Source organism: Manis pentadactyla, chromosome X (assembly GCF_030020395.1).
Source record: "Manis pentadactyla isolate mManPen7 chromosome X, mManPen7.hap1, whole genome shotgun sequence".
Classification (NCBI taxonomy): domain Eukaryota; kingdom Metazoa; phylum Chordata; class Mammalia; order Pholidota; family Manidae; genus Manis; species Manis pentadactyla.
In genome coordinates, this window is record NC_080038.1 from 92,711,357 (window position 1) to 92,736,318 (window position 24,962).

Consider the following 24,962-nt stretch of genomic DNA (forward strand, 5'->3'; position numbering starts at 1 on the left):
AACAGTCAGTTCAAATATGAATATTCATTTCATTTTTAAACTTGTTTTATATGTGGATACCACATTTCCCCCTTTATTATTATTATTTTTAAAAAATGCTGAAGTGGTAGGTAGATGCAAGATAAAGGTAGAAAACATAGTTTAGTGTTGTAAGAAAGCAAATGTAGATGATCAGGTGTGTGCCTGTAGACTATGTGTTAATCCAAGCTAGACAAGGGCAATAAAATATCCACGGATGCAAAAGATTTCTTTCAGAACAGGGGTGGTGAGGTTCTAAGCCTCACCTCTGTTGATCCCCAATTTCTCACCTGATGGACCCCTGTGACTGTGCCTGTCTTAGGTTGTTCCTCCCTTGAGGAATCTTACCCGTCTCTGGTTAACCAGTCATCTTCCGGAGCCATACAGGGAAATGTAAAGTTGGTAAGTGAGATAGAAGCCTCATTGTTTGAAAGGGTTAGCTTTTTACTTCTTTGCATATTTATGCCCTGTGGCTTCTATGCCCAGCATTTGTCTTGAGATATCTTTACCACTTGGAAGAATTATGATACTCGGTAAATTCGATATGAGGCATGAATTCTATTTAAGGGTTGTAATTAGGAAGGAAGAAGAAAAGCTATAGAAGTAGCAGGCGGAAGAAAACATGGGAAGATTGATTATTTCTTTGACATATCTTCTTGTAGAGTAACTTAAGCATGTATAGGTTTTAAACTACTAATTAAATTGTGCACACACTTTAACATAATAGGAGTACAGTTACATAACCAAAGCAGACCTATATTTACCAGCCATCTCTAGTGAAACCAAGAAAACCAGTTAGGCACCTTAGGCATTTGTGAAAACTTATCTGTGGTATGGTGGATATTGTCCAACTGAACTTGAACAGTCTGAAAGAAATCAGACAAATTAAAACAACCCATTCCTGGGGACTGTTCACATCCCATATGTTCTTTTAACAGTAAATAGTCTGTAGTTGTAAGATTTTGGAGCACTACAATTTGCACTTCTTCTAATTCTTGGTTGAGTTCCAACAGTATAGATCCAGTCAAATTTGTTGCTTTACTGTATGCACAGGCCAGCTTAGATATCTCCTTCCTCATTCCCATGGCAAGTCCAGGAACCGGTGGGATGAGTGCATCTACAGCTGTAGCAGCGTGTGGATCTTTGTTGGGGTTTTTTGATGATCATCTTCTGGTATGAGTCTTCCAGAGAGTGCTGATGTTGGAAGTTCTTTTTTATATCATATCTTAGTTCATTTTCAGGGTAGCCCAATTAGGCTTTGATCCTCTGTATAAACACAAACAGACCCTTTGCCTACACTTTTATATGCACTTTATACCATTGTGTAGTACTCATTGGAGGTCACCACAAAGGAACTGCTTTTTTTTTTTTTTTTTTTTTTTTGTTATCATGAATCTACACTTGCATGACAAATATTATGTTTACTAGGCTCTCCCCTATACCAGGTACCCCCTATAAACCCCTTTACAGTCACTGTCCATCAGCATAGCAAAATGTTGTAGAATCATTACTTGTCTTCTCTGTGTTGTACAGCCCTCCCCTTTCTCCCACCCCCACATGCATGCTAATCTTAATACCCCCCCTTTTTCTCCCCTCCCTTATGCCTCCCTACCCACCCATCCTCCCTAGTCTCTTTCCCTTTGGTACCTGTTAGTCCATTCTTGAGTTATGTGATTCTGCTGCTGTTTTGTTCCTTCAGTTTTTCCTTTGTTCTTATACTCCACAGATGAGTGAAATCATTTGGTATTTCTCTTTCTCCGCTTGACTTGTTTCACTGAGCATAATACCCTCCAGCTCCATCCATGTTGCTGCAAATGGTAGGATTTGCCCTTTTCTTATGGCTGAGTAGTATTCCATTGTGTATATGTACCACATCTTCTTTATCCATTCATCTATCAATGGCCATTTAGGTTGCTTCCAATACGTGGCTATTATAAATAGTGCTGCGATAAACATAGGAGTGCATCTGTCTTTCTCAAACTTGATTGCTGCGTTTTTAGGGTAAATTCCTAGGAGTGGAATTCCTGGGTCAAATGGTAAGTCTGTTTTGAGCATTTTGATGTACCTCCACAATGGTTGAACTAATTTACATTCCCACCAGCAGTGTTGGAGGGTTCCCCTTTTTCCACAGCCTCGCCAACATTTGTTGTTGTTTGTCTTTTGGATGGCAGCCATCCTTACTGGTGTGAGGTGATACCTCATTGTAGTTTTAATTTGCATTTCTCTGATAATTAGCGATGTGGAGCATCTTTTCATGTGTCTGTTGGCCATCTGTATTTCTTTTTTAGAGAACTGTCTTTAATTGGGTTATTTGTTTTCTGTTTGTTGAGGCATGTGAGCTCTTTATATATTCTGGACGTCAAGCCTTTATTGGATGTGTCATTTTCAAATATATTCTCCCATACTGTAGGGTTCCTTTTTGTTCTATTGATGGTGTCTTTTTCTGTACAGAAGCTTTTCAGCTTAATATAGTCCCACTTGTTCATTTTTGCTGTTGTTTTCCTTGCCCGGGGAGATATGTTCAAGAAGAGGTCACTCATGTTTATGTCTAAGAGGTTTTTGCCTATGTTTTCTTCCAAGAGTTTAATGGTTTCATGACTTACATTCAGGTCTTTGATTCATTTTGAGTTTACTTTTGTATATGCGGTTAGACAATGGTCCAGTTTCATTCTCCTACATGTAGCTGTCCAGTTTTGCCAGCACCATCTGTTGAAGAGACTGTCATTTCGCCATTGTATATCCATGGCTCCTTTATCAAATATTAATTGACCATATATGTCTGGGTTAATGTCTGGATTGTCTAGTCTGTTCCATTGGTCTGTGGCTCTGTTCTTGTGCCAGTACCAAATTGTCTTGATTACTATGGCTTTATAGTAGAGCTTGAAGTTGGGGAGTGAGATCCCCCCTACTTTACTCTTCTTTCTCAGGATTGCTTTGGCTATTTGGGGTCTTTGGTGTTTCCATATGAATTTTTGAATTATTTGTTCCAGTTCATTGAAGAATGTTGCTGGTAGTTTCATAGGGATTGCATCAAATCTGTATATTGCTTTGGGCAGGATGGCCATTTTGACGATATTAATTCTTCCTAGCCACGAGCATGGGATGAGTTTCCATCTGTTAGTGTCCCCTTTAATTTCTCTTGAGATTGACATGTAGTTTTCAGAGTATAAGTCTTTCACTTCTTTGGTTAGGTTTATTCCTAGGTATTTTTTTTTTTTTTATGCAATTGTGAATGGAGTTGTTTTCCTGATTTCTCTTTCTGGTGGTTCATTGTTGGTGTATAGGAAAGCCACAGATTTCTGTGTGTTGATTTTGTTTCCTGCAACTTTGCTGTATTCCGATATCAGTTCTAGTAGTTTTGGGGTGGAGTCTTTAGGGTTTTTTATGTACAGTATCATGTCATCTGCAAATAGTGACAGTTTAACTTCTTCTTTACCAATCTGAATTCCTTGTATTTCTTTGTTTTGTCTGATTGCCGTGGCTAGGACCTCCAGTACTATGTTAAATAACAGTGGAGAGAGTGGGCATCCCTGTCTACTTCCCGATCTCAGAGGAAAAGCTTTCAGCTTCTCGCTGTTCAATATAATGTTGGCTTTGGGTTTATCATAGATAGCCTTTATTATGTTGAGGTACTTGCCCTCTATTCCCATTTTGCTGAGAGTTTTTATCATGAATGGATGTTGAACTTTGTCAAATGCTTTTTCAGCGTCTATGGAGATGATCATGTGGTTTTTGTCTTTCTTTTTGTTGATGTGGTGGATGATGTTGATGGACTTTCGAATGTTGTACCATCCTTGCATCCCTGGGATGAATCCCGCTTCGTCATGGTGTACGATCCTTTTGATGTATTTTTGAATTCGGTTTGCTAATATTTTCTTGAGTATTTTTGCATCTACGTTCATCAGGGATATTGGTCTGTAGTTTTCTTTTTTGGTGGGGTCTTTTCCTGGTTTTGGTATTAGGGTGATGTTAGCTTCATAGAATGAGTTTGGGAGTATCCCCTCCTCCTCTATTTTTTGGAAAACTTTAAGGAGAATGAATATTATGTCTTCCCTGTATGTCTGATAAAATTCCGAGGTGAATCCATCTGGCCCGGGGGTTTTGTTCTTTGGTAGTTTTTTGATTACCGCTTCAATTTTGTTGCTGGTAATTGGTCTGTTTAGATTTTCTGTTTCTTTCTGGGTCAGTCTTGGAAGGTTGTATTTTTCTAGGAAGTTGTCCATTTCTCCTAGGTTTCCCAGCTTGTTAGCATATAGGTTTTCATAGTACTCACTAATAATTCTTTGTATTTCTTTGGGGTCCGTTGTGAGTTTTCCTTTCTCATTCCTGATACTGTTGATTTGTGTTGACTCTCTTTTCCTCTTAATAAGTCTGGCTAGAGGCTTATCTATTTTGTTTATTTTCTTGAAGAACCAGCTCTTGGTTTCATTGATTTTTGCTATTGTTTTATTCTTCTCAATTTTATTTATTTCTTCTCTGATCTTTATTATGTCCCTCCTTCTGCTGACCTTAGGCCTCATTTGTTCTTTTTCCAATTTCGATAATTGTGACATTAGACCATTCATTTGGGATTGTTCTTCCTGTTTTAAATATGCCTGGGTTGCTATATACTTTCCACTTAAGACTGCTTTTGCTGTGTCCTACAGTAGTTGGGGCTTAGTGTTGTTGTTGTCGTTTGTTTCCATATATTGCTGGATCTCCATTTTGATTTGGTCATTGATTCATTGATTATTTAATAGCGTGCTGTTAAGCCTCCATGTGTTTGTGAGCCTTTTTGCTTTCTTCTTACAGTTTATTTCTAGTTTTATACCTTTGTGGTCTGAAAAGTTGGTTGGTAGGATTTCAATCTTTTGGAATTTACTGAGGCTCTTTTTGTGGCCTAGTATGTGGTCTATTCTGGAGAATGTTCCATGGGCACTTGAGAAGAATGTGTATCCTGTTGCTTTTGGATGTAGAGTTCTGTAGATGTCTATTAGGTCCATCTGTTCTAGTGTGTTGTGCAGTGCCTCTGTGTCCTTACTTATTTTCTGTCTGGTGGATCTGTCCTTTAGAGTGAGTGGTGTGTTGAAGTCTCCTAGAATGAATGCATTGCATTCTATTTCCTCCTTTAGTTCTGTTTATATTTGTTTCAGGTATGTTGGTGCTCCTGTATTGGGTGCATATATATTTAGAATGATTATATCCTCCTGTTGGACTGAGCCCTTTATCATTATGTAATGTCCTTCTTTGTCTTTTGTTACTTTCTTTATTTTGTAGTCTGTTTTGTCTGATACCAGAATTGCAACACCGGCTTTCTTCTCTCTGTTGTTTGCATGAAATATCTTTTTCGATCCCTTGTCTTTAAGTCAGTGCATGTCTTTGGGTTTGAGGTGAGTCTCTTGTAAGCAGCATTTGGATGGATCTTGCTTTTTTATCCATTCTTTTACTCTGTGTCTTTTGATTGGTGCATTCAGTCCATTTACATTTAGGGTGATTATTGAAAGGTATGTGCTTATTGCCATGGCAGGCTTTAAGTTTGTGGTTACCAAAGGTTCAGGGTTAGCTTCTTTACTATCTTACTGTCTAACTTAACTCGCTTGTTGAGCTATTATTAACGTGGTCTGATGATTCTTTATTTCTCTCCCTTCTTATTCCTCCTCCTCCATTCTTCATATGTTGGGTGTTTTGTTGTGTGTTCTTTTTAGGAGTGCTCCCATCTAGAGCAGTCCCTGTAGGATGCCCTGTAGAGGTGGTTTGTGGGAGGCAAATTCCCTCAACTTTTGCTTGTCTGGGGTATTGTTTAATCCGTCCTTCATATTTAAATGATATTCGGGCTGGATACAGTAGTCTTGGTTCGAGGCCCTTCTGTTTCATTGCATTAAGTATATCATGCCATTCTCTTCTGGCCTGTTGGGTTTCTGTTGAGAAGTCTGATGATAACCTGATGGGTTTTCCTTTGTAGGTAACCTTTTATTCTCTCTGTCTCCCTTTAATACTTTGTCCTTGTCTTTGATCTTTGCCATTTTAATTATTATGTGTCTTGTTCCTGCCCTCCTTGGATCCCTTGTCATGGGAGTTCTGTGTACCTCTGTGTTCTGAGAGGCCATTTCTTCCCCTAGTTTGGGGAAGTTTTCGGCAATTATTTCTTCAAAGACCCTTTCTATCCCTTTTTGTCTCTCTTCTTCTTCTGATACCCCTTTAATGCGTATATTGTTCCATTTCGATTGCTCAGTCAGCTCTCTTAGAATTCTTTCATTCCTGGAGATCCTTTTATCTCTGTCTGCATCAGCTTCTCTGCGTTCCTGTTCTCTGTTTTCTAGTCCATTAATGGTCTGTTGCATCTCTTCCATTCTGTTTTGAAGTCCTTCCAGAGCTTGTTTTATTTTTGTATTCTCCTTCCTTAGTTCTTGCATATTTCTCTGCAAGTCCATCAGCATGGTTATGACTTTTGTTTTGAATTCTTTTTCAGGAAGACTGGTTAGATCTATCTCCCCAGGTTCCTTCTCAGGGGAAGATGTAGCAGATGCTGAAGCTGTCTGGGTTAGTCTTGTCTGGATCATATTTTTTTGCCTTTTCATGTTGACCGGTGCTATTGACTGTCAGCTGGGAGGGCCGAACTTTTCACTTGCTACTGGCCTTTCTTTACTGGGACAACTGCGACCCCTAGTGGCTTGTGTTGGGTAATTGCATGTAGACTGGGTCTTTGTGTCTTGCCGGGCCGATATGGAGGAATCTCCCATTCTGTGGATGTGGTCTGCCTTAGGCTGCTTCTCTGCTTTTGCAGCGCCTGGAGGGGTAATGTGCGGGGAGGCTGTTTGGCTGTTTACCTCCGTGAGGGGTCTCAGAGCTGTTGGCCAGGGGGTTAGTGCGCCCGGTTTTCCCTGTAATTTCCAGCCACTGGGCTGTGACCTGTGTTGTTTCTGTCCAGCTTTTACATCTCTGTCCCTTTAAGTCTTTCAAAAAGCACTCGCTTTTCTTTGTCACAGGAGCATCAGCTTCGGAACCCGCTCAGAGGTCTTGCTGCCCTGTTTCCCTAGTTTCCAGCCCTCCACGCATGCACTGTGTCTGCGCTCTGGTGCGGGTGGCTGGGGCTGGGTGTTTAGCAGTCCTGGGCTACCTCTCCCTCCCGCCGGGAGCTGGGGGGAGGTGTGCTCGGTTCCCGCTGAGCCGGGGCTTGTATCTTACCCCTTTCACCAGGTGCTGGGCTCTCGCACGTGTGGATATAGTCCGGCTGTTGTCCTGTGTCTTCTGGTCTCTCTTTTAGGATTAGTTGTATTTGTTGAATTTTCAAAAATATATATGTTTTTGGGTGGAGAATCCCACTGTCCTACTCACGCCGCCATGTTGGCTCCACCTCTTTGGATGTCTTTTATTTCCTTTTCTTTCTAACAGCTCTTGCTAAAACTTCCAAGATCATTATGGATAAAGCAGTGAAAGCACACATCCTTGCCTTGTTCCTGATCTTAGCAGATAAACTTCCATTCTTTCACCATTGTGTATGATGTTTACTGTGAGCTTTCCTACATGACCTTTATTTATTCTGTTGAGAAATCTTCTTTCTTTTCCTAGTTTAAGGAGTATTCTTCTCACAAGTATGTGTTGGATTTTGTCAAAGGCTTTTTATATATCAGTTAAAATGAATGTTTGTTTGTCTCCTTTTCATTCTATTAATGTGCTGTATTACATTGATTGGTTTTTGTTTGTTGAACCAGCCCTGCATTCCAGGGATAAATCCCACTTGGGCATGGTACATTGTTTTATTCATATGCTATTAAATTCAGTTTCCTAGTATTTTTTGAGGAATTTTGTATCCGTATTGATTAAGGTATTCTGTAGTAGTTTTCTTGTAATGTCTTAGACCAGCTTTGGTGGCAGGGTAATGACAGCTTCATATGATGAGTTAAGAACTGTTTCTCCTCTTAATTGTTTTGGAAGAGTTTGAAAAGTATTAATACTAATTCTTCTGTATATATTTGGTGGAATTCACCAGTGAATCCATCAGGTTCTGGCCTTTTCTTGGTCTGGAGGTTTTTGATTACTGATTCCTTACTTGTTATAGTTCTACTGTGACTTTCAATTAATTTTTTTAAATTAATTTTTGTAGTACTAAGAATTTGTCCATTTCTTCTGAGTTAATCAATTTGTTAGCATATAATTATTCATAGTATCCTCTTATAATCCTTTTAATTTCTGTGGAATCAGTAGTAATACCCCAAGTTTCATTTCTTATTTTAATTATTAGAGTCTTCTTTCTTTTTTAGATTGGTCAATTTGAGAATCAACTTTCAGTTTCATTGATTTTTCTTTATTGGTTTTCAATTCTCTATTTTAAAAAATATCTGCCCTAATCTTTAGTATTTTCTTCCTGCAGCTTTGGGTTTAGTTTGCTGTTTTTCTAGTTCTTTAAGGTATGCAGTTAGGTTATTATTTGAGAGCTTTCTTCTTATTTTAATGTAGGCATTTATTGTTAATAATTTTCCCTCTTAAGACTGCTTTTGCTGAATCCCATTTTTTTGTTTTAAGTGTGTTAAGTTTTCATTGTCATTCATCTTATGATATTTTCTAATTTCCCTGTGATTTCTTCTATGACCCATTGGTTATTTAAGAGTGTGTTATTTATTTCTACATATCTGTGAATTTTCTTCTTTTCACCTGTTGTTTCTAGTTATAGTCCATTGTTATCAAAAAAGATTTGTTTTATGATTGAAATCTATTAAAATGTAATAAGACCTGTTTTGTGGCCTGGTGTATGGTCTATCTTGGAACTGTTTCATGGGCACTTAAGAAGAAAGTACATTCTGCTGTTATTGGGTGGAATGCTTTTATATATCTGTTAGATCTACTTGGTTTTAGTGTAGTCCAAGTCCTCTATTTCCTTGTAATTCTTTTGTCTACTTGTTCTATCTGTTGTTGAATGGATAGTTTCTACTTCATTGTTGGAGGAAAACAGTTTTGCTGAATAAAGAATTATTGGTTATCAGTTCATTTCAGGACTTTAAATATGCTATCCCACTGTCTTTTAGCTCCTATGGGAGAAATCAGATATTAATCTTATTGAAGATCCCTTAAGTGTGACAATCTACTTTCCTACTGCTGCTTTCAAAATTCTCCTTTTTTCTATGTTTTGATATATTGATTAAAAGTACCTCAGTGTGGACTTCTTTGAGGTCCTACTTGGAGTTGATGAGCTTCTTGGATGTGTAATGTTTTTTATTAGACTTGAAACATTTTCAGCCATTATTTCTTCAAGTATCTATTTTCCCTGCCTCTTTGTCTCTTTCCTGGAAATCTGTGAAGCACACACTTGTGTGTTTGATTGTGTTCCACAGGTCCCTCATGCTGTTTATTTTTCTTCATTCTCTTTTCTTTCTGATTCTCAGACTGGGTCATTTCAATTTACTTATCCTGAAGTTCACTGATACGTTCTTCTACCTGTACAAATCTACATTGAACCCCTCTAGTGAATGTTTCATCTCAGTTATTGTACTTTAACTTCCAGAATTTCTGTTTAGTTCCTTTTTACACTTTCTATATCTTTATTTATGGTCTCATTGTGTTCATACATCACTTTCCTGATTTCTTTTAGTTATTTGTCCATAGTTTTCCTTTAGCTCATTGAGTATATTCAAGATAGCTGATTTCATGTTTTTGACTAGTAACTCCAACAATTGAGCTTCTTAAGGAATAATTTCAATCCCATTATTTTTCCCCTGTATATAAGCCAAGCTTTTCTCTTTCTTTATATGCTTTGTAAATTTTTTGTTTTTGAAATCTGGACATTGGAGTATAACTCTGAAAATTTGATTTTTCCACTCCTCAGAGACTGTTCATTTTTGTCTGCTGAGGGATATAGCCATTTGTTTGTAACTTTTCAAAATAAATTTTGAACAATACCTATTCCATGTCTGTGGACACTGAAGTTTGGGTTTCATTATCTCTGCAGTCAGCCAGTGATCTGACAAAGATCATTAAGTATCTGGTTCCAAAAGGCAGGGGAGATATTTATGTCTGTTGAAATCTTCTGGGAGAAGCAATCAGGAGAAGCTGCTACAACTGGAGAGGGTTGAAACCAAGGCAACTATCACACTGGTCTGTCATGAAACTGCTAAACCAATCAAAATGTACATCCCAATATTTTGGAGATCCAGGTCCCCATTACCTACCATGGCATCAGCCAGTCTCTCCAGAAATTCAGACACTCCTCGTAGCAGTATTGAGGAATGGGGTATGGAATCAGTTTTGTGCATGTCATTCTCTTACCAGAAAACAGCACTATCTCCCTTCATTAAACCCTTCCCGAGTTGTAAGTATCCAATCAGGTTCCATAACTCCGGAATAGTTTACTTAAATCAGTCTTTACAACTCATTGGCTGCTTTGGCAGAAGGACCAATCACTGGGACTTCCTTTTCTGCCATTTCGTGTCAACCCTACTTTCTTTTTTCTTAAATGTGCACATTTTACTTTATTTAAGTTATAGCTCAATAAAAAAAAGAGAATGAAGCTTTACTAAAAGGGTAAAATAAAAAATTTTTTCAGGGGAGAGGATGAGAGAGCAGGAATAAAGTAACCACCCAGAAGAATGTGCTACATCCATAAATCTATTTCCCATCTCAGTGCAGAAATCTACCAGCACTTAGGAGTCCAAAGACTGGGATAGACAACCACAAGAGATTAACTTTGATGGAATTTAATCAAAAACTTAATTTTCAGTCTTCAGCATTATATCCTAATTTTCTAGTGTGTTTCATATAATTTGTAACTAACTAAAAATGAAAGTAGATACTGACAACTTTATAGTGCTAAGAACTTTCCAGCATGCTTGTATTTAATCCTTTCCATAGTCCTCTGAGGATGGTTCTATTTATGATTCTCCCATTTTGCAGACTGGGGAACTGAGACCAGTAACTTGCCCATGATAATTCCACTCAAACATGGCAAAGAGAGGATTTCAACACAGGTCTCCTAGGCTTCTGGCCTGTTTTTTTTTTTTTTTTTTTGATATCGTAAATGTACAACTACTTGAACAATATTATGGTTACTAGACTCCCCCTATTATCAAGTCCCCCCCACATACCCCATTACAGTCACTGTCCATCAGCATAGTAAGATGCTATAGAATCATTACATGTCTTCTCTATATACACTGGCTTTCCTGTGTACCACCCCACTACATTATGTGTGCTAATCGTAATTCCCAATTTTCTCCCTTAATCCCTCCCTCCCCACCCAGTCTCCCCAGTCCTTTACCATTTGGTAACTGTTAGTCCATTCTTGGGTTCTCTGAGTCTGCTGCTGTTTTGTTCCTTCAGTTTCTACTTTGTTCTTATACTACACAGATGAGTGAAATCATTTGGTACTTGTCTTCCTCTGCATGGCTTATTTCACTGAGCATAATGCCCTCTAGCTCCATCCATGTTGTTGTAAATGGTAAGATTTGTTTTCTTCTTATGGCTGCATAATACTCCATTGTGTATATGTACCACTTCTTCTTTATCCATTCATCTACTGATGGGCACTTAGGTTGCCTCCATTTCTTGGCTATTGTAAATAGTGCTGCCATAAACATAGGGCAGCCTATATCTTTTTCAAACTGGGCTGCTGCATTCTTAGGGTAAATTCATAGGACTGGAATTCCTGGGTCAAATGTTATTTCTATTTTGAGTTTGTTGAGGATTCACCATACTGCTTTCCACAATGGTGAACTAGTTTACATTCCCACCAGCAGTGTAAGAGGGTTCCCCTTCCTCCACATCCTTGCCAACATTTGTTGTTGTTTGTCTTTTGGATGTTGGCCATCCAAACTGGTGTGAGGTGATATCTCATTGTGGTTTTAATTTGCATTTCTCTGATGATTGGCGATGTGGAGCATCTTTTCATGTGCCTGTTGGCCATCTGAATTTCTTCTTTGGAGAAGTGTCTGTCTAGCTAGCTCCTCTGCCCATTTTTTAATTGGATTATTTGCTTTATGTTTGTTGAGGTGCGTGAGCTCTTTATATAATTTGAATATCAAGCCCTTATCAGATATGTCATTTGCGAATATGTTCTCCCATACTGTAGGATGTCTTTTGTTCTACTGATGGTGTCCTTTGCTGTACAGAAGCTTTTTAGTTTGATATAGTCCCACTTGTTCATTTTTGCTTTTGTTTCCCTTGCCCGGGGAGATATGTTCATGAAGAAGCTGCTCATGTTTATGCCCAAGAGATTTTTGCCTATATTTTTTTCTAAGAGTTTTATGGTTTCATGGCTTACATTCAGGTCTTTAATCCATTTTGCCAACATGTGTATGGGGTTAGACAATAATTCAGTTTCATTCTCTTACATGTAGCTGTCCAGGTTTTCCAACACCAGCTGTTGAACGGGCTGTCATTTCCCTATTGTATAACCATGGCAACTGTATCATATATTAATAGACCATATATGCTTGGGTTTATATCTGGGCTCTGTATTCTGTTCCACTGGTCTATGGGTCTGTTCTTGTGCCAGTACCAAATTGTCTTAATTACTGTGGCTTTGTAGTACAACTTGAAGTCAGGGAGCAAGATCCCCCCTGCTTTATTCTTCCTTCTCAGGATTGCTTTGGCTATTCGGGGTCTTTGGTGGTTCCTTATGAATTTTTGAAGTATTTGCTCTACTTCATTGAAGAATGCTATAGGTATTTTGATAGGGATTGTATGCTTTAGGCAGGATGACCATTTTAAAAATATTAATTCTTCCTAGCCAAGAGCATGGGATGAATTTCCATTTATTCGTGTCCTCTTTAATTTCTCTTAAGAGTGTTCTGTAGTTTTCAGGGTATACATCTTTCACTTCCTTGTTTATGTTTATTCCTAGGTATTTTATACTTTTTGATGCAATTATGAATGGAGTTGTTTTGTGATTTCTCTTTCTGCTAGTTCATCTATACTGTATAGGAATGCAACAGATTTCTGTGTATTAATTTTGTATCCCTTAACTTTCTTGAATTCAGATATTAGATGTAGTAGTTTTGGAGTGGATTCTTTAGGGTTTTTTATGTACAATATCATGTCATCTACAAACAGGGACAATTTGGCTTCTTTCTTGCAAATCTGGATGACTTTTATTTCTCTGTGTTTTCTGATTACTGTGGCTAGGACCTCCAGAATAAAACTGGGGAGTCAGGGGTTGGAGGAGCCAGGATGGCGGTGTGAGTAGGGCAGTGGAAATGTCCTCCCAAAACCATATATAGTTTTGAAGATACAACAAATACAACTATTCCTAAAAGGGAGACCGGAAGATACAGTACAACAGCCAGGCTACATCTACATCTGTGAGAACTCAGTGCCTCATGAAGGGGGTAAGATACAAGGTGCAGCCCAGTGGGACCCGAGTGCCCCTCACCCCAGCTCCTGGCTGGAGAAAAGTAGTCAGAGAAAGGAGGGAGAGGGAGCCCAGGACTGCTAAATACCCAGCCCTAGTCATCCGCACCTGGAGCGCAGATACACAGTACATGGTGTGCTGGATATTAGGGAAACGGAACAGTAAAATGTGCCAGCGGGTCCCTGCAGCCAGCGCCCCTGAGACAGAAGAAAAGCGAGCACTTTTTTACAGTCTTAAGGGACAGGAGCCTCACAGCTGGATCGAAGCATCTGGGCACACTCAGCTCAGCAGCTGGAAATACTGGGGAACTCTGGGCACCCTAACCCTTTGGCAGGCAGCGTAGCTCTGAGGCCCCTCACAGTGATAAACAGCCTCCCGTCCATTCCCCCTAGGGCATGGACCCGCCATAGCAGGGGAGCAGCCTGAGAATGGCCGTGCCAACAGCAGCTGCCCAGAGCCTCCTTCACAGCTGCTCGGGGCAGCCTCAGATGCCCCATTGGTGCACAGCTGCCCAGCAGAAGCTGCTAGAGGTTGCTGTTCTCCCAGGAGAGGAAGGCAACCAGCAAGTAAGAAGGGACTTTTTTCTCCCAGCTGACACATGTACCAGGTGCCCACAACTACCTCTATCGCCATGAAAAGCCAGAAGAATTTGATGCAGACAAGAATAACAGACAACCCCTGAGAAGGAGCCTGGGAAGATAGATTTAATCAATGTTCAATCAATGTTCCTGAAAAACAATTCAAAATAAAGGTCATAAGTACACTGATGGACCTGCAGAGAAATATGCAAGAGCTAACAGATAAAGTTGGGAGGGAAATTACAGAAATAAATCAATCTCTGAAAGGACTAAAGAGCAGACTGGATGAAGTACAAGAGGCCCTTAATGGAATAGAAATCAAAGAACAGAAATTCAGAGAAGTTGAGGCAGAGAGAGATTAAAGGATCTCTAGGAATGAAATAATATTAAGAGAACTGTGTGACCAAACCAAACGAAACAATATTCGCACTAAAGGGCTACCAGAAGAAGAAGAAGAGAGGAAAAGGGATAGAAAGTGTCTTTGAAGAAATAATTGCTGAAAACTTCCCCAAACTGGGGGAGGAAATAGTTGATCAGACCAAGGAAGCCCACAGAACTCACAACAGAAGGGACCCAAGGGGGACAACACCAAGACACATAATATTTAAAATGGCAAACATCAAGGACAAGAACAGAGTATTAAAGACAGCCTGAGAGAGAAAAAACGTCACCTACAAAGGAAAACCCATCAGGCTATTGTCAGACTTCTCAAGTCTTAAGGGACAGGGGCTGCACAGGTGCACGGAAGCATCTGGGCACACTCAGCTCAGCAGCTGGAAATACCAGAGAATTCTGGGCACCCTAACCCTTTGGCAGGCAGCGCAGCTCTGAGGCCTCTCACGGCAATAAACAGCCTCCCGTCCATTCCCCATCCGGTGCGGCCCCAGAGAATGGCAGGCCTGAAGAGAATGGCATGATATATTTAATGCAATGAAACAGAACAGAAGGGCCGTGGACCAAGAATACTATATCCAGCACGATTATCATTTAAATATGAAGGAGGGATTAAACAATTCCCAGACAAGCAAAAGTTGAGGGAATTTGCCTCCCACAAACCATCTCTATAGGGTGTGTTAGAGTGACTGCTCTAGATGGAAGCATTCATAAGAGTAAATAGATGTCAACAGAGAAAATAAAATCACAGCAAGAAAGCAGACCAACCAAATACTAACAAAAGGCAAAATATAAAATCAACTTCTCACAAAAGCAGTCAAAGGAAACACAGAAGAGCAGAGAATAAAATATTCTAACATACACAGAATGGAGGAGGAAGAATAAGAAGGGATTGAAATAAAGAATCATCAGACTGTGTTTATAAATAGCTCTATAAGTGAGTTGTTAGATAGTTAGATAGTAAGTAAGCCAACCTTGAACCTTTGGTTACCACGAATCTAAAGCCTGCAATGGCAATAAGTACATATCTTTCAATATCACCCTAAATGTACCAATCAAAAGACACATAGTAATAGAATGGATAAAAAAGCAAGACCCATATATATGCTGCTTACAAGAAACACACCTCAAACCCAAAGACATACACAGACTAAAAGTCAAGGGATGGAAAAAGATATTTCATGCAAACAACAGGGAGAAAAAAGCAGATGTTGCAGTACTAGTATCAGACAAAATAGACTTCAAAACACAGAAATTAACAAGAGATAAAGAAGGACATTACATAATGATAAAGGGGTCAGTCCAACAAGAGGATCTAAACATTGTAAATATATATGCACCCAATAAGGGGCACCAACATATGTGAAACAATTACCAGTAGAATTAAAAGGGGAAATAGAATGCAATGCATTCATTCTAGGAGACTTCAATGCTCTTCCCACTCTGAAGGACAGATCAACCAGATAGAAGATAAGTAAGGAGACAGAGGCCCTGAACAACACAATATAACAAATGGACCTAACAGACATCTGCAGAACTCTACACCCAAAAGCAGCAGAGTACACATTCTTCTCAAGTACACATGGAACATTCTCAAGAATAGATCATATACTAGGCCACAAAAAGAGCCTCAGTAAATTCAAAAAGATTGAAATTGTACCAACCCATTTCTCAGACCACAAAGGGATGAAACTAGAAATAAATTACACAAAGAAAATGAAAAGTCCCACAAACACATAGAGGCTTCACAACATGCTCCTAAATAACCAATGGATCAATGACCAAATAAAAACAGAGATCAAGCAATATATGGAGACAAAAGACAACAATAATTCATCACTGCAAAATCTGTGCAATGCAGCCAAGGCTGTGCTAAGAAGAAAGTATTTTGCAATGTAGGCCTACCTCAAGAAAGAAGAACAATCCTACATAAGCAGTCTAAACTCACAATTAATGAAACTAGAAAAAGAACAACAAATGAGGCACAAAGTCAGTATAAGAAGTGACATAATAAAGGTTAGAGCAGAAATAAATAAAATTTTGAGAAGAATAAAACAATAGAATCAATGAAAGCAAGAGCTGGTTCTTCAAGAAAATAAGCAAAATAGATAAACCCCTAGCCAGACTTATCAAGAAAAAAATAGAGTCTATTCACATAAACAGAATCAGAAATGAGAAAGGAAAAATCAGTATGGATACCACAGAAATAGAAAGAATTATTAGAGAATACTATGAAAAAGTATATGCTAACAAGCTGCATAACCTAGAAGAAATGGGCAACTTTCTAGAAAAACACAACCTTCCAAGGCTGACCAAGAAAGAAACAGAAATCTGAACAGACCAATTACCAGCAACAAAATAGAAGTCATAATAAAAAAACTACCTAAGAACAAAATTCCTGGACCACATGGCTTCACCGTTACATTTTATCAAACTTTTAATGAAGACCTAATACCCATTCTCCTTAAAGTTTTCAAAAAAATAGAAGAGGAGGGAATACTTCCAAACTCATTCTATGAGGCCAGCATCACTCTAATTCCAAAACCAGGCAAAGACACCACAAATAAATAAAATTACACACCAAAAATCCCTGATCAACATAGATGCAAAAATACTCAACAAAATAATAGCAAACCAAATTCAAACATACAACAAAAAGATCATCCATCATGATCAAGTAGGATTTATGGCAGGGTTGGAAAGATGGTACAACATTTGAAAATCCATCAACATCATCCACCACATCAACAAAAAGAAGGTCAAAACCATATAATCATCTCCATAGATGATGAAAAAGCATTTGGCAAAATTTAACACCCATTCATGATAAAAACTCTCAAGAAAATGCATATAGAGGGCAAGTACCTCAACATAAAAAAGGCCATAGGAACAAGACAAGGATGCCCACTCTCCCCACTTCTATTCAGCATAATACTGGAGGTCCTAGCCATGGCAATCAGACATCACAAAGAAATAACAGGCATCCAGATTGGCAAGGAAGAAGTTAAAGTGTCCCTGTTTGCCAAATATGTCATATTGTACATAAAAAACCCTAAAGAATCCACTCCAAAACTATTAGATCTAATATCTTAATTCAGCAAATTTGCAGGATACAAAGTTAATACACAGAAATCTGTGGCTTTCCTATACACTAACAATGAAATAGCGGAGTGAGAAATCAGGAAAACAATTCCATTCACAATTGCATCAAAAAGAATAAAATACCTAGGAATAAACCTAACCAAGGAAGTAAAAGATCTATACTCTGAAAAGTACAAGACACTCATGAGAGAAATTAAAGAAGATAACCAATAAATGGAAACATATCCCATCCTCATGGATAGGAAGAATTAATATTGTCAAAATGGCCATCCTGCCTTAAGCAATCTATAGATCCAATGCAATTCCTATCAAAATATCAACAGCATTCTTCAACGAACTAGAGAAAATCATCCTAAAATTCATATGGAACCCCAAAAGAGCTCGAATAGCCAAAGCAATTCTGAGAAGGAAGAATAAAGCAGGGAGAATTATGCTCCCCAACTTCAAGCTCTAATACAAAGCCACAGTAACCAAGACAATTTGGTACTGGCACAAGAACAGACCCATAGACCAGTACAACAGACTAGAAAGCCCTGATGTAAACCCAACCATATTTCATCAATTAAAATATGATAAAGGAGCCATGGACATACAATGGGGAAATGACAGCCTCTTCAACAGCTTGTGTTGGCAGAAGTGGAAAGCTACATGCAAGAATGGAAGTGGATTATTTTTTAACCCCATACACAAAAGTAAACTTGAAGTGGATTAAAGACTTTAATGTAAGTCATGAAACCATAAAACTCTTAGAGGACAACGTAGGCAAACATCTCCTGAATATAAGTATGAGCAACTTCTTCCTGAACTCACCTCCTAGAGGAAGGGAAACAATAGCAAAAATGAACTCATGAGACTACATCAAATTGAAAAGTTTTGGTCCAGCAAAGGACATCATCAACAAAACAAAACGGCATCCTACAGTATGGGAGAATATATTTGTAAATGACATATCCAACAAGGGGTTAACATCCAAAATATATAAAGAACTTACACACCTCAACACCCAAAAAGCAAATAACCCTTTTAACAAATGGGCAGAGGAGATGAAGTGGCAGGTCTCCCAAGAAGAAATTCAGTTGGCCAACAGACAGATGAAAAGATGCTCCACATCACTAATCATCAGGGAAATGCAAGTTAAAACCACAATGAGATATCACCTCACACCAGTAAGGTTGGCCAGCGTTGAAAAGACTAAGAATAACAAATGCTGGCGAGTATGTGGAAAAAGGTGAACCCTCCTACACTGCTGGTGGGAATGTAAGCTAGTTCAACCATTGTGGAAAGCAATATGGAGGTTCCTCAAAAAACTAAAAATAGAAATTCCATTTGACCCGGGAATCCCACTCCTTGGAATTTACCCAAGGAATACAATTTCTCAGATTCAAAAAGACGTATGCACCCCTATGTTTATCACAGCACTTTTTACAATAGTAAAGATATGGAAGCAACCTAAGTGTCCATCTGTAGATGAATGGATAAAGAAGATGTGGTACATGTACACAATGGAATACTATTCAGCCATAAGAAAGAAACAAATCCTACCATTTGCACCAACATGGATGGATTTGGTGGAAATTATGCTTAGTGAAATAATCCAGGTGGAGAAAGACAAATACCAAATGATCTCCCTCTTTTATGGAGTATTACAATGATGCAGAACTGAAGGAGCAAAATGGAAGCAGACTCAGAGGCTCCATGAATGAACTAGTGGTTACCAAAGGGCAGGGCTGTATGCAGCCGTGTGGGTAGGGAGGGAGAAGGGGATTGAGGGATACTATGTTTATTTCCCATATTTTGGGGGATCATGGGGAGAACAGTGTAGCACAGAGAAGGCACATAGTGAATGTGGCATCTTACTACATTGATGGACAATGACTACATTGGGGTATGGGTTGGGATTTGATAATATGGGTAAATGTGTTAACCACATTGTTTATTCATGCCAAACCTTCATAAGAGTGTATATCAATCATACCTTAATGAAAAATTAAAATTAAAATATAGAAATGGGGAGAGTGGACATCCTTGTGTTGTTCCCCATTTTAAGAGAAAAGCTTTCAGCTTCTTACTCTTAAGTGTAATGTTGGCTGTGGGTTTGTCATATGTGGTCTTTATTATGTTGAGGTACTTGCACTTTATACCCATTTTCTTGAGAGTTTTTATCATGAATGAATGTTGAATTTTGTCGAATGCTTTTCAGCATCTATGGAAATAATAATGTGGTTTTTGTCCTTCTTTTTGTTGATGTAGTGGATTAAGTTTATTGATTTTTGAATGTGGTAGCATCCTTGCATCCCTGGGTTGAATCCCACTTGTTCATGATGGATGATCTTTTTGATGTATTTTTGAATTCAGTTTGGTAATATTTTGTTGAGCATTTTTGCATCAATGATCCTCAGGGATATTGGTCTGTAATTTTCTTTTTTTGCAGTGACATTTTCTGGTTTTTGTATTAGAGTGATATTGGCCTCGTAGCATGAGTTTGAGAGTATTCCCTCCTCTTCTAGTTTTGGAGAACTTTATGGAGGATCTGTATTAGGTATTCTCTAAATGTTTAATAAAATTCATCAGTGAAACCATCTGGTCCAGGAGTTTTGTTCTTATGTAGTTTTTTGATGTCCAGTTTATTTCCCTTGCTGGTAATTAGTCTATTGATATTTTCTTCTTCTTCCTGTGTCAGCCTTGGAAGGTTGTATTTTTCTAGAAAGTTGTCCATTTCTTCTTGGTTATCCAGTTTGTTACCATATAATTTTTCATAATATTCTCTAATGATTCTTTCTATTTCTGTAGTATCCGTAGTGATTTTTCCTTTCTCATTTCTGATTTTGTTTATGTATGTAGACTCTCTTTTTTTCTTGATAAGTCTGGCTAGGGGTTTATCTATTTTGTTTATTTTGTCAAAGAACCAGCTCCTGCTTTCATTAATTCTTTCTATTGTTTTATTCTTCTCAATTTTATTTATTTCTGCTCTAATCTTTATTATATCCCTCCTTCTGCTGACTTTGGGCCTCATTTGTTCTTTTTTTTCTAGTTTCATTAATTGTGAGTTTAGGCTGTTCATTTGGGATTGTTCTTTCCTGAGGTAGGCCTGTATTGCAATATATTTCCCTCTTAGCATGGCCTTCACTGCATCCCACAGATTTTGTGTTGTTGATTTATTGTTGTCATTTGTCTCCATATATTGCTTGATCTCTGTTTTTATTTGGTCATTGATCCATTGACTATTTAGGAGCATGTTATTAAGCCTCCACGTGTTTGTGAGCTTTTTGATTTTCTTCATGTAATTTATTTCTAGTTTCATACTTTGGGATCTGAGAAGCTAGTTGGTACAATTTCAGTCTTTTTGAATTTACTGGGGTTCTGTTTGTGGCCTAGTATATGATCTATTCTTGAAAATATTCCATGTGCACTTGAGAAGCATGTGTATCCTGTTCCTTTTGGATGGAGCCTTCTGTAGTTGTCCGTTAGGCCCATCTCTTCTAATATGTTGTTCAGTGCCTCTGTCTCTTTACTTATTTTCTGTCTGGTTGATCTGTCCTTTGGAGTGAGTGGTGTGTTGAAGTCTCCTAAAATGAATGCCTTGCAATCTATTTCCCCCTTTAATTCTGTTAATATTTGTTTCACATATGTAGGTGATCCTGTTTTGGGTGCATAGATATTTATAATAGTTATATCCTCTTGTTGGCCTGACCCCTTTATCATTATGTAATGTTCTTCTTTGTCTCTTGTGGCTTTCTTTGTTTTGAAGTCTATTTTGTCTGATACAAGTACTGTAACTCCTTCTTTGTTCTCCCTGTTAGTTGCATGAAATATCTTTGTCCATCCCTTTACTTTCAGTCTGTGTATGTCTTTGGGTTTGAAGTGAGTCTCTTGTTGTAAACATATAGACGGGTCTTGTTTTTTATCCATTCTGTGATTCTATGTCTTGTGATTGGTGCATTTGCATTTGATTTTATTTATATTTAGGGTGATTATTGATAGGTATGTACTTATTCCATTGCATGCTTTAGATTCATGGTTACCAAAGGTTCAAGGGTAATTCCCTTACTATGTAACAGTCTAATTTAACTCACTTTGTGTGCTCTTACAAACAAAATCTAAAAGTTGTCTCTTTTTTTTTCCTCCTTTTTCTTCCTCCTCCATTCTTTGTATGTTGTGAGTTATATTCTGTATCCTTTGTCTATCCTTTTGGTGACATCTATTTAGCCTTAGGAATACTTCCTTCTATAGGAGTCCCTCCAAAATGCACTGTAGTGGTGGTTTGTGGGAGGTAAATTCTCTCAACTTTTTCTTATTGGAATATTGTTTAATCCCTCCTTTAAATTTTAATGATAACCTTGCCAGGTATAGTATTCTTGGTTCAAGTCCCTTCTGCTCCATTGCATTAAATATATCATGCCTCTCTCTTCTGTCCTGTAAGGTTTCTCTTGAGATGTCTGATGTTAGACTGATTGGTTTTCCTTTGTGTGTGATCTTTTTTCTCTCTGTAGCTGTTTTTAAAAGTCTGTCTTTATCCTTGATCTTTGCAATTTTAATTATTATATGTCTTTATGTTGTCTTCCTTGTGTTGGGAGATCTGTGCACCTCTATGGCTTGAGAGACTATCTCCTTCCCCAGATTGGGGAATTTTTCAGCAATTACTTCCTCAATAACACTTTCTTTCCCCTTTTCTCTCTCTTCTTCTTCTGGTACCTCTATAATACAAATATTGTTCCGTTTGGATTGGTCACACTGTTCTCTCAATATTCTTTCAGTCTTAGAGATTCTTTTTTCTCTCTGTGCCTCAGCTTCTTTGTATTCCTCTTCTCTAATTTCTATTCCATTTACTGTCTCTTCTACTACATCTAATACTACATCTAATCTGCTTTTAAATCCCTCCATTGTGTGTTTCATTTCAGATATGGAATTTCTTAATGATCGAATCTACGTCTTAAATTCCTTCCTGAGTTCTTGAATATTATTCTGTACCTCTATAAGCATGTTTATGATTTTTATTTTGAACTCTCTTTCAGGCAGATTGGTGAGTTCAGTTTCATTTGACCCTTTTTCTGGGGTTTGTGAGGTTTTGGTCTGGACCATGTTCTTTTGACTTTTCATATTTCTGTTTGGTGCCCACTAGTGCCCAGAAGCTCCAATCTCTCGAGCTGCTCAGCCCCTAGAGTGAGGTTGAGGGTCATAGAGGAGCGGAGCTGGTGCCTTGGGGGAGGAAGGATGTTTCCTGATTCCTGACTTCCATGCCTGTCTCCAGTGTGAGAGGCAGTGGGCCCAGCACACAGGTGTAACCCTCCATGCTTTGCATCTTTAGCTCTTGTATGCAGGGCCTCCCTCTGGCTGGCCTGACACAAGCGCAATGACTGCTGTTTTTGAACCGATGCCGGCAGGCCAGGAGAAAGACGCAGCAGGCTGCGTGTCACTGTGGGGGGCCTTGGAGCTGAGTGGGCACCTAGGGGAATGGGCTGCCTGAAGCTCCTCAAAGTTCCCTACCTGCTGGGCAGAGCGTGCTCAGACAACTTTGTCCAGCTCTCTCCTCCCCCGTGCAGCAAGCTCCATGCAAACGCTGCTCCTTCAGCAGCCCTCTCACTGGTAGGAAGCCTCTCAGTCCAGCCTTTCCCTTTTCCCAGAGTGGCTGGGTGTGGATCCCTTCCTTCACAAATGGCCACAATCCATCTCTCAAGCACTCCACCTGTCTGAGCTCCCCAACATCCAAAGCACCACACAGTGTGGGTTTCTTCTCCCAAAGCAGACCTCCAGGGCTGGGTGTTCAGCAATTCTAGGTTTCCATCCCATCCCCTGCTCCGTTTCTCTTCCTCCTGCCAGTGAGCTGGGGTGGGGGAAGGTCTCAGGTCCCGCCTGATTAAGGCTTCTGTACTTTACCCTGTTTCGTGAGGTCTTCTCTGTTCGTGAGGTCTCTATGCAGTCTTGTTCAGCCTTCTTTCTTGTTGCTGTTTTAGCGTTAGTTGTATCAATTAACTACATATTCATATTATTTGTGGTTTTGGGAGGAGTTCTCTATCTCACCTCTCATGCCGCCATCTTGAATCCTCCCAACCCTACTTTCTTAAATCTTTGTTTCCTGCATTTCCTTCCTTTCATACATCTTTTGAAATGCCATACAATCCCCCAAAATATTGGTTTCCTGCTAATGTAATAATTAGAATTGTACCAAACTCCTGGATAAACTCGGTGGAGAAGTATTTATCAATTTTGTTTCTCTTAGGTACAAAACTTGAGCATGCATCAGACTTCATCGCTTTTGCTTCATTCTCCATTAAAGTAGGAATGCAATGTGTATTTAAATGCAGACATTATAAGTAATGTTGATTTTTTTTTTCTACAGACTTGATATGGTTTATAAGATTGAAGATCATTCCAAATTTTGCCAATTATGAAAAGCTGATTTTTTCTGTTATTATTATTACACATGATCTAATTCTCCATAGACTTGTTCCATTTTCTGTGTGAATTGACTAATTAGGCTAAAAAATTATGCTGTATGTCTGAGACTATCCAGGAGGTTAGTCAATTTTGGAATCTCATTTATTCCTATATGATCTTTTTATTTAATGTTTATGTATTGTAGGGCATAAAAACCAAACATGTTTATATATTTATTCACATTGAATTATAGTTCACTTTTTGGTTAATTTTTTGGTGAGAAGGGGAGGATACACCGGTGCTATAACAGAACCACAATGAGAAATTTATCTACTATCTTAGTTTATCACTTTTAGAGTTGTTAATGCATATTTGATAGTCCTAATAATAAAATACTAAACTTTTATGGTTTTATTTCTTTTTAGAACCTTGCAAAATATCTTCCTGAGGAGGAGGTACTCAGTGAATTAGCACAGCTGAAAAACGAATACAATGACCTCTGTGAGCCTGAACAGTTTGGACTTGTGGTATGTATCTTGCATAAGGCCCCACAAAATCAGCTGGGAGTTAACACTTGTCAGAAACAGTGAAAAGAAAAACATTTCAATTGTTCAATTTTTGTTGTTGTTTAACTGTATAACTACATAGCTTCTGGCTGTCCAGAAAAAAAACAAAAATGAAAACCTGTTTATGTTTTATTATTTATGATGGTATAGAAAAATAAATAAATTAGGAGTTATATTCTATGAAATACCTCAAGAGCTCTCCTCCATACTAATGCTGATATTTAATTCTATTATATGAAAAGTATTTTATTTTATTGACTACCTTTTCTTCTGTTTAAATCTTGGTATTATAATTTGGCCCAAAGATATTTAGGCTAAAGAAAGGGTAGTGAATAGATAAGCACCAATATTCTAGAGACTCTTTTATGTGGTATATATTGTGTCAGTGAAAGCACAAGACTTTTCAGATTTCCTATAGAGTGTCATTAATTAATTGAAAGCTTTAACTACACTGTTTCAGCTGGGGAAAAAAAATATCATAAATGCACATCATGCATTAGTATGGTTAAATCATTAGTTGAATGAATTATGTTTCCTTATTCCCTCTTCATTTTAAGGGATACAAATGTTGACAAGGTATCAGCTGTTTTAAAGAATATACGTTTTTAAGCA

General features: G+C 38.3%; 1 protein-coding gene across 6 annotated transcripts in view; it reads left to right on the forward strand.

The window, feature by feature from the left end:
• DIAPH2 (diaphanous related formin 2) overlaps positions 1-24,962 on the forward strand; it is a 953,825-nt gene that overhangs the window by 480,190 nt on the left and 448,673 nt on the right. For all 6 annotated transcript variants that reach the window (XM_036919628.2, XM_057495928.1, XM_036919627.2 and 3 more), the window contains one exon: positions 24,210-24,311. In XM_036919628.2, the coding sequence (XP_036775523.2) occupies positions 24,210-24,311 (102 nt within the window). The remainder of the gene's footprint in view (positions 1-24,209; positions 24,312-24,962) is intronic.